General features: G+C 40.5%; 1 protein-coding gene across 1 annotated transcript; it reads right to left on the bottom strand.

Annotated features, from left to right (window-relative positions):
* Window positions 1-72: 72 nt before the first annotated feature.
* On the bottom strand, window positions 73-10,025 carry mdc1 (mediator of DNA damage checkpoint 1). Its single transcript, XM_073847585.1, has 9 exons — window positions 9,866-10,025; window positions 9,195-9,761; window positions 9,037-9,121; window positions 6,035-7,236; window positions 2,146-5,489; window positions 1,879-2,061; window positions 873-998; window positions 673-783; window positions 73-593 (listed from the first exon to the last, which is right to left on the bottom strand). Exons 1-9 carry the CDS (start codon window positions 9,999-10,001, stop codon window positions 375-377), a joined length of 5,973 nt encoding a protein of 1,990 aa, XP_073703686.1. The 5' UTR covers window positions 10,002-10,025; the 3' UTR covers window positions 73-374.
* Window positions 10,026-10,205: the final 180 nt, after the last annotated feature.

Below are 10,205 nucleotides of genomic sequence, written 5' to 3'. Positions count from 1 at the left end.
TGGACCATTTTATCTTGAATTTTGTTTTTATTTATGCACACTTTTTGAAAAAGGACAAAAACGCACAGTATGTGGATTCTGAAAGTGTTTATTGGCGTAATACGTTAAAAAAGGAGAGGAGCTCATTCTCCTTTCACTAACATTCATCATTAATTGACATCCACCTCACAATCTCTCAAGCTCTCACATTCACAGCAAACGGGTGTGGTTAAGTGTAGCAGCATCTTATCTAACTCATTACTGATCATAAAACTTAGTATTATGCATCACAAATTCATCTTAAGCAATCTGAACTTGAACATTCATGTATCAGATTCTGTCACAGACTGGCACAAATGTATTACACAAGAAGTCCTTTCCCTATGTCATTGTCACTACTTCCTTCGGCCCCTGGCAGCAGCTTTGGGGGCTGCAGGCTGATTGGACGTGTTGAGAGAAGAAGTGAGAGAATAGGCCTGCAGGTCAACTCTCTGCTGCAGAATGCCAGTCAATAGGAACTCTGTGCTGACCACGGGCAATGACATACTCTCTGCTTTATCACAAAGCGCCCTGTCCTGCTCACATGACACCACCACAGTGTGCTCCTGAACAGACTGAAGGATAAATCACAATAAAATATGAGAATATAAAATGTGCATCAAAACAGTGAATGTATGCTTTGGTTTCGGGTACCTTCTGAGCAGAGGGCATTTTAGGGAGGTAGCGTGCTCCACAGCAGATGATGATTTCTTTCATTTGAGATGGTTCCGGCATCACAGAAGGGGTTACGTGAATCCCATAACCCTAGCAAAATTTGAGAAGAAAATATGTGATGCGAATGGTGCACTTGAGGCTTGGGCTGGATACACAATGTGCTTGCGAGGGATTAATACCTTTAAAAGAGGTTGACTTTGAGCAGTCTGCAGTGACTTCTGTAGGCTGAAGCTAAACTTTTTCTCCTGCTCAGCGTCTTTCAATATATATTCATCGGTGGAAAGGAAATGGCCAGCTTTTCCACACTAACAGAGAAAGAGAGGATGTTAAAAATCCTGTAGTGTGAGCATGGCTTTAAAGGAGAAGTTCACTTCCAGAATGAAAACTTCCTGACAATTTACTTCAAAGCAGCTTCAAATGGGTCTACACAATCCCAGCTGAGAAATAATGGTCTTATCTGGCAAAATGATGTCATTTTCTAAGAAAATACAAACTGATATACTTTTCAACCACAAATGCTCATCTTGCACTTGTGTGTGACGTAGGTGGAAGTACCACCCAGTGTTTACAAATGGAAAGTGCAAAGAAAGGCAAATACCCTTTACAAAAAAAGGGTAAAACAATGATGTCGGATGACTTTGAAGTTGGAGAAGAAAATAAGATTCTTTTCGCCCTACCCTACCTTTTTGAACCGAAGTACATAGGCGAAGAACTAACCACACGTGACCTTTCCAATGAGATTACACAAGTTGTAGACGTTCATTGCAAAACTGGTGCAAGAGGAGCATTTAGGGTAATAAAGTATATAGCTTTTTTTTTTGTAAAAAATGGCAATCGTTTCGCTAGATAAGACCATTATTAGTGTGCTGGGATCGTGTAGAGCCCTTTGATGCTGCACTGAAAATGCAAATTGGACCTTCTACCCACTGATCCACATTGAAGTCCACTATATGGAGAAAAATCCTGGTATGTTTTTCTTAAATACCTAATTTCTTTTCGACTAAAGAAAGAAAGACATAAACATCTTGGATGACATAGAGGTAATTATCAGTTAAATTATTAGGAAATCTAACTGATAATTAAAGTGAACGAATCCTTCAATTTCACTTTTTAACATTCTATAGGAATAAAGTAAGATGAATAAAGTTTGAATAAAGAACATTTCTTTAATTTGCACTCCCTCACCTTCTTTAGCCAATCAGGAGTCACGATTGGCACCCCTCTGGCAACAGCGCACAAAAACTTAACAGTGCGTCTCGCTTTATCAGTCACCAGGTGAGTCATATCGTTCACTCCTTTCGCCAGACTTCCACCTAACCGGGAGACGACTCTTTCTCCGTCCTCATCTGTCAGCCCGGTGAATAGCACCTAAAAGAGAAGATGACAGATTGGTGTTATCCACACAGTGATAAAACCTGCCAGTAAATGTCTGTATTTGAGGGTGCGTGTGACCTTGAGCGCCTGACTAGCCACAGAGCGCCTTGGAGTCTTGGGTGTGGGTGCAGGAGCCTCTTCTGGGGATGTGCTTGTGTTGGCTGCTCTCTTACGACCTCTGCTGTTGGTTTGGGGTACAGCAGTGTTGTCCTCAGCCACTTTAGCATCTTGTTCACGCTCATTGTCCTCCACAACATTTACATTCTCTGCACCAGAACGCCTTCCTCCTCTTCCCCTGCCTTTTCCAGAAGTTTTAGCTTGGGAAGCAACTTCTGGTTCTGGTAGTTTTATACTCTTCCTGCCTCTGCCTCTTCCTCTAGTCCCTTGGTTTGAAGGTTCGATACTTTGAGCAGATCTTTCAGAACTTCTAGAACTGGAGCGGGATCGAGAACGAGTTGTTAAACTGGAGTTCTGATCTGGGTCTTCAACTGCACTAGCTGGTCCTCTCCTGCCAGACTTTCTAGCATTGATGGGTTGCTCATCAGCTGTCTGCTTCCCTCGGCCTCGTCCTCGCCCTCTGCCCTGCCCTCGTCCCCTCTGGCTAGGCACCTCCTGTTTTGAGGATACAGACTGATCCGAGTTCATAGAGGAGCTTGAGCAGCGACGTGATCGCCTGGCTGGAGGAACTAGAGGAGCTTCTAATTTGGTCTTGTCCTCCTCCAGTTGCTCATTCTTTAGTTGTTTCTGGTGGTTTCTCTCATTTGTCTTTTTTTGTCCTCTTGCTCTTTCCACACCTGATCTTTCCGTCTCCTTTTGAATTCTTTCCTCTTCTTCTTTTCGTTTTTGTTCCTCTTGTTCTCTGCTCTCCCTCTCTAACCTCTCCTTTTCTTTTTCCAATCTATCTTTTTCCTCTTTTTCCCTCTGAATTCTTTCCTCTTCTTCTTTTCGTCTTTGCTCTTCTAGTTCTCTCCTCTCCCTCTCCAATCTTTTCTTCTCTTCTTTTTCCAAACGATCCTTTACCTCTTTTTCCCTTTGAATTCTTTCTTCTTCTTCTTTTCGTCTTTGTTCTTCTAGCTGTCTCCTCTCCCTCTCTAACCTTTCCTTCTCTTCTTTTTCTAAACGATCTTTTTCCTCTTTTTCCCTCTGAATTCTCTCATTTTCTTTTCTCATTTTTTCCTCTTCTTCCCTTTTCAGTCGTTCCTTTTCCTCTAATTCTTTTTGTCTCATTTCGGTTTCAGCCCTCTCCCTTTGTTTAAGTTCTTCTTGTTTCTTTCTCTCAAACTTCAGTTTCTCCTTTTCTTCCATCTCTAACCTCTCTATCTCTTCTCTTTCTTGGAGCTCTTTCTCCATTCTCTTTTTCTCTTCTTGGGCATTCCTCTCCTCCAATTTTTCCTCTTCTTCCTTTTCACTACACTTCAGCTTGACACCTGTCCGTCTGGTTCCTCTCCTTGTGGGTTTTTCTTCTTCACTCTCTTCCTCGTCCTCAGACAATGCTTTCCCCCTCTTTCTTTTTCCCTCCTGCCCTTTTCTAGGTTTACCTTGGACTTTACTAGACGCACTTGTCTCACTCTCCACCTCTGTATTTTCTTTCCTCTGTCTTCTGCTACTTCTGCCACTAGGTTCTTCTTGGGGGTTCTCCTTCTCCAGTTCTGTATTCTCTTTCCTCTGTCTCCTGCTACTTCTGCCACTGGGTTCAACCATGGGCTGTGTTTCAACAACACTGAGATCAGAGTTTGGTTCAGAAGACTGTGCAGGTTCACCTTCATCTTTTTGTCTACCTTTGCGGGGTCTTTTGGATCTGATGCCAATCAGCTCTTCATCCCTTTCAGTTATGTCCTCATGAACAGGCTGCGTTTCTGTGTTAATGGAAATGGAACTGATGGCAGCTTCAGCAGGTTGCGGAACGGTGTCCTCTTTCATCTGCCTTCCTCTGCGGGATCTACTGGATTTCATTGCACTGTTCAGATCTTTGTCCTTTTCAATCACTTCTTCAGGAACTGGTTGGGTTTCTGTGATAGTCTTATGAACAGCAGCCTCAGCAGTTTGCTTTACCTCGTCATCTTTCTTTGGTCTTCCCCTGCGTGAACTTCTGCTTGCCAACTTGCTGCTGAGGACTTTTTCCTGTCCTTCATCTTCCTCCTGCACAGGCTGTGTTTCATTTACGCTGACATGGGAGCTCGAAGGTATTGGGAGTTCTGTGGATCTGTCTTCATCTATCTGCCTGGTACTAACTGCATCAGTTAGATCTTCACATGGTGCCGCTTCTTCTTCACACATAGGTTGCGTTTCAGCAACATTGACACATGCTTTCAAGTCCATTTCTGCAAATTCTGGAGATTTGAATTCATGCGCTTGTTGGTTTTTATTCTGTTTTCCAGAGCTGACCTCAGTTTTCAGATCCTCAATTTGTTCTTCTTCACACATTGGCTGTGTTTCTGCTATAGTGTGATCGACAACAGCCTCGGCAGGTTGTGGGACTTCCTTGTCGTTTTTTGGTCTACACCTGCGTGATCTTCTGATGGATGTCTTGCTGCTAAGTTCTTTCTCTTGTCCCTCATCATCTTCACCAACAGTCTGTGTTTCAAGGATGGCATGATTGGAGGTAGAGGCTTTTTCATTATGATGTATGGGCTCATCTTTGGTTTGTCTTCTGCTGACATCATCCTCTGGTGCTTCGTCTTCCTCAAACATTGGTTGCGTTTCAGCAATGGTGATATGGGAAGAGGAAGGTTTTTCTATGCGAGTACTGCTGACAACATTGTCCTGATCTGGTGTTTCTTCATCATCACACATTGGTTGTGTTTCAGCTATAGTGTGATGGGAGCTTAAGTTGTTTTCAGCAAGATGTGCAGAATCATATTTCTCAGCCTGTTGCTTCTGAAAGCTGTCCTCACTCAGATCTGCATCTGTTGCCTCTTCTTCCTCACACATGGGCTGAGTTTCAGCAATTATAAGACAGGAGCTGGTGTTTTTTCCTTTGTGTACTGTTCCTTCACCACAGTTTCTCCTACCTCTTTTCATGTTCTCCTCACCCTCCTGCGTTTCATCAGTGGTGTCAGTCATGAGCTGGGTAGGCTCATTCTGATAAATCTCTTTGTCTTCTCCTTCAAAGACAAGTTGTGTTTGGGCTGTGAAGAGAGAAAATGGCTGTGTCTGCTCCTCACGTTTTGGGGTGCTGGCTAAAATCAGAGTGTCTGCAGTAGAAAGGTGAGAGTCATTTTGTGTCTCTTTATCTTCCTCCTCCTCCTCATCAGGCTTTTCTACAGGGATGAGTTGAGTTTCAGCAGTTGAGAGGTTGGAGTACGGTTGGGTATGGTTTAAAGGCTCCTGGTCTTCCTCCTTGTCTGTCTCTGTTCCATATGCCTGTGTAGCCTCAAGATCAGGCTGCTTTGGCTTAAGCCTAGCACTGGCTACAACAGCTCCTAAATGTGACATATAACACAATAGTTACAATCTTAGTATGAGTTCAATATAAATTAAGCTCAAATAATACTAATTACCACAAAAATATTTTGACTTGTCAACTCAGCTACAGTGAAACAGCTATTAGGAAGTCAACAAAGCAAATATTTGGAGGATATAAAAGCAGATATTTGGAGTCTATAATTGTAAGGCATTTTCTATTAATTATTTGGATATGATCTGTGTTATATTGCATTTTAAGTCACATAAACAAAGTTGTAAAATTGGACATATCAAGCACAACTGGACAAAACAAGTGTTTTTTCAACATATGTTGTTTACACATTTTTTTTTAATTCTTTTTTTTTTTTTTTTTTTAGAAAAGCTAAAAATATTTTTTGTGGTAATTAATAATATGCCACATCCTCTGGCAACCAAGTCTGAAAGCCCCTGTCATAGGAAATATAAAAGGTTTTAGGAATTTACTGTACTGTATTGGCAACATGAATAAATATTTTAATTAAAAAAAGAATGAGATTAAGAAGAAAGTAAGTAGGATGGTTACCATATGCTTGTGTGGGCATTAGGTCCCAATCTTCTTCTAAGTCACCAAAAGCTTGGGTTGGTTCCTCAAAATTAGTCTTTGCTTGAGAAAGATAGTCTTGTTTTTTATGGGTGCTCTCTTCTGATTGCTCGGCTTTGCTACCTACAGAAACCTTGTGACTCTGTGCAACCTTGACAGCTTTAATAGGTAAAGGTTTAAAATGATCTTCATAATCTGTTTCACTGTTTGACAGAAGATCTTTGGCAATCACCTTTTCCTTGTCCTCATTCTCTTCATCTACATCTGTGTCACTGTCCATGTTGAGCTCTGTCCCTGGAACTAATGTGGGTTTGACATCACTTTGCTCTCCAGCGGTAAGTGAAACCTCTGTTGCAGTGGAAATCTTCATGGAACTATCATCTTCAACATCAGTGTCACTGTCCAAGTGGAATTCTGTATGTGGTACTGCTGCTGATTGAGGATTTACTGTAACTGCTTCCTTTCTAGAGACATTTTCAGTTACAGAAGCCTCATTATCCTCAACATCAGTATCGCTGTCCATATGAAGATCTGATTGCACCTTTGGAGCTTCTTCAGTGTGAACCTTTGGTTCATTCTTGCTTTTCTCTTCTGCATCTTCTTCAACATCAGTATCACTGTCCATGTGAAGTCCAACTGAAGAGACAGATTTATCAAGAGTTACTGCTTCTTGAGCCTCTGGTTTAGCCTTACTTGCATCTGGCTCCTCTTCCTCAACATCAGTATCACTGTCCATATGAAGATCAGCTGAAGATGCTGGACCCACACTTGGAGCTTGTTCAATCTGAACCTCTGGTTCAGTTTTATTTTTCTCTTCCGCATCTTCTTCAACATCAGTATCACTGTCCATATGAAGTCCAACCGAAGATAAAGATTTCTCTAGAGTTACTGCTTCTTGAGCTTTTGGTTCAGCCTTACTTGTCTCCGGTTCCTCTTCCTCAACATCAGTATCACTGTCCATATGAAATTTAGCTGAAGACACTGGTTCCACCTTTGCAGCTAGAGCAGGCAGAGCCTCTGGTTCAGATTTGCTTTTCTCCATGTCTTTTTCTTCCAAATCAATGTCACTGTCCAGATTTAGGACTAGAGGGCCAGGGTTAGATGAGTTTAAATCAGGAGTTTGCCTCAGTCTAAACCGGTCTATTGAGGCAGCAAGTGATGGAGTGATGGAACTTTCATCCTCACTGATGAGGAAAAAAAATATGGTAAAGCTCATTTATTGGAAGACAATATATTGAAATCCATAACAGTGTATTGCACTGTTTATAGCATTAAGGTGCGATCACACTTGGGCAAAAAAGTTTAACAACATATAAAGCACAGTTTACACATAAGCCACTTTTAAACCATGAAGCTTTCTATTGGTCTACATTGTGAATTTGTTTGACTAACTTGAACCCAATGTGAAATCTGTGGGGGTTAATCTTTTGCCCCTTACAAGATGTTCCAATTGCATGGGTCTCTACTGAAATTACAGGATTTTGTTGGTGTAATTTCACTGAACAATAGTAAATGTGACTGCACCTTTAGCCATGCAACAGCAGGCATGCACTTAACTTTCAAACGGACAAATTCCATTATTTATATACACAAAACAAAAATTAAAAGGGATAGTTCACCAAAAAATAAAAAAAACTGTCATTAATTACTCACCCTCATGTTGTTCCAAACCTATAAGACCTTCGTTCCACTCATTGAACCACTGATGTCACATGGACTATTTTGTCGATGTTCTTGGTACCTTTCTGGGCCTTGAATGTGGAAGGACCCTTGCTGTCTATGGAGGTTCAAAACGCTCTCAGATTTAATAAAAAATCTTAATTTGTGTTCTGAAGATGAACAAAGGTCTTACAGGTTTGAAACGTTTTATGAAAATCACATTTTATGTGCATTTGTGTCTTATTGACCTTTATAACATGGACAAAAACAACTGACAAACAAACAGACAGACATTCTTCAAATGTCTTCTTTTGTGTTTTACAGAAAAAATAAAGTAATACAAGTTTGAGGGCGAGTAAACAATGACAAAATTTTTGCATTTAGATGCACTATCCCTTTACGTATTTATGGGCGATATACCAGTTCAAACAGTAAACGGGTTTTAATCACGCATAGTGTTTATTTTAAAAAAATCTAGAACTTTTAGAAATATTAATAACACACAACCAATTCTGTTACTGGTCAAATAACCCAACCTTAAATGGCTGTCAACAGAGGTCACTGAAGACAAGCGCAAAGAGGAGAAAATACTGTAGCAGACAGAGCAAGTTTACTGTTTGCGATGCAAGAAATATTGGAAGAAAATCCTAAATACCAAATTGTTGGTGGGGTTTATATGAATGTATCTCTGAGAGGAACTAACGGTCTTCTAAAATTAATTAATAGATGGTATTCTCTTTTTATCTTACCTCTGTGTAACGCATTTAAATGTAATATTTAAATGCTTAACACTGCTTTGTTTACAACAGTAACTAAAGAAACGCTATATGGCTGCTGTTCCATAAGCGCCACCTGCTGTCAGAAAGATATTTGCATTCACATTTAGCACGTCTGCTGTTTATGTTTGGTGCAGATGTTTTATGTAGTATAGCTTCACAAAACTAAAGTCAGAGCATACTGTTTTTGCTTTAAATTATACAAATCTAATTTACATCAAAAACTGTTCATGCTACATGTAACATGTTTGTTTGGATTGTCATTAAAGTGCAGTGGTTCTGCAACTGTTTCATGCATTCCGATTAATATTAACGCACAGTCAGGGAAAAAAAAACATGATAAACTGTGAAACTGCCAAAATCCAAAGAAGAACCATGATACAGATTTTTGGCCAAACTGCCCAGCACTAATACAGTTACATCGGTAACCCTATGTAGCAACACCTCAACATTATGTAATCAAATTATAAAATTATCTTTTTTTTTTACTAGTCTATGGAAAATTTGAACGGAACATTAAAAAAAACATTCAAGAAACGTTTAACTTACCTCTCTGGAATGACGCTTTTTGCAGGGGTCAGGAATGACGAATTTGTTGAACTACACGGATGTGAGGAGGACGCAGAGTCTGAAACTATTGAAATTAAGCATTAAAATAGTGTCCTATTAAATATTTTACTAATAAAATAGCGTTTCAATTTACCTACCAAAATCTTTTCTCTCATCCGGGGCGCTCTCTCCATCCGAGTCTGATTCAGGCACCAGGGTGATCTCAGGCTGTTTGTGAGCTGACTGTGGTGAACTCACGATGGGTTGTTCATCCTCAGAGCTCCATAAAGGCACAGGAGGCAAAACACTCCTCTCTTTCACATTCAACTTATTCCGCAACTCCGACTCCGAGTCACTGCTTGATAAAACTTTCTCCTTTTTGGACACTCCTCCTTTCTCTGGAGTTATGCGCGTATCTTTCTTTGTGATGTTCCGGCCAACGTACTGACATGGGATATCAGCGAACACCACACTCTGTCCCTCGGTCAAAGCGTATCGTACCTGAGGCGTCAGCTTCAGTCTACCTTTTCTGGTTCCATTCAAACTGGCCATGTCCCATAAAAGTGCTTCTACATCTTCACCGTTTTCGAAACGATCGCTGCTAGAGCGGAATACTGAGATGGAGATGACAGCATGCCGACCGGATACAGATCGGGCTGGAAGCAGAACAGAACAGGCAGCAGGATCACGACCGATGACATTCTCTCCGACGTAGAGAGGGAATTCTGATTGAATGTGTGAAGAGAGAAAAAGAGAACGCAATGTTATAATTTCAATAATGCCCAGATAATATTAGTTGAAATATAAGGTAGTCTATAAGAACATTTACCTGACTCAGGTATGTGGTCATTTTTGAACACCTTTAGTGTTGCTAATTGTTCTCTTTCTGGTCTTCCTTTCTCTTCTTCTTCATGTTCTTCTTCTTCTTCAGAGAAGGGATCGTCAATCTGCTGAGTGGCATCCATCCTCCTCTCTAGCTAAAAGATCAAGTGTTTATGCCAAAAATATGGTTCTCATGTATAACACCACAAGGTAAACATATTAACCAGAGTATCAACATTATTTGATGAATAGTGATGTATGTGTGACAAACAGTTTACTTTTACACACTTTTGTATGATATAAGGGCATTGCTATGACTTTCTAATCATTTCGTAATCGAATTAGTT

Source organism: Garra rufa, chromosome 9 (assembly GCF_049309525.1).
Source record: "Garra rufa chromosome 9, GarRuf1.0, whole genome shotgun sequence".
Classification (NCBI taxonomy): Eukaryota; Metazoa; Chordata; class Actinopteri; order Cypriniformes; family Cyprinidae; genus Garra; species Garra rufa.
This window is presented reverse-complemented; position numbering and strand designations above follow the sequence as displayed.

Excerpts from the sequence above, each read along its gene's own strand:
- mdc1 (XM_073847585.1), bottom strand. The coding sequence starts at position 10,001 with ATGGATGCCACTCAGCAGATTGACGATCCCTTCTCTGAAGAAGAAGAA. Across the intron at positions 7,237-9,036 it reads AAAAGCGTCATTCCAGAGAG|TGAGGATGAAAGTTCCATCA; the intron begins GTAAGTTAAACG and ends TTTCCTCATCAG. Across the intron at positions 784-872 it reads AAAGTCAACCTCTTTTAAAG|GGTTATGGGATTCACGTAAC; the intron begins GTATTAATCCCT and ends AAATTTTGCTAG.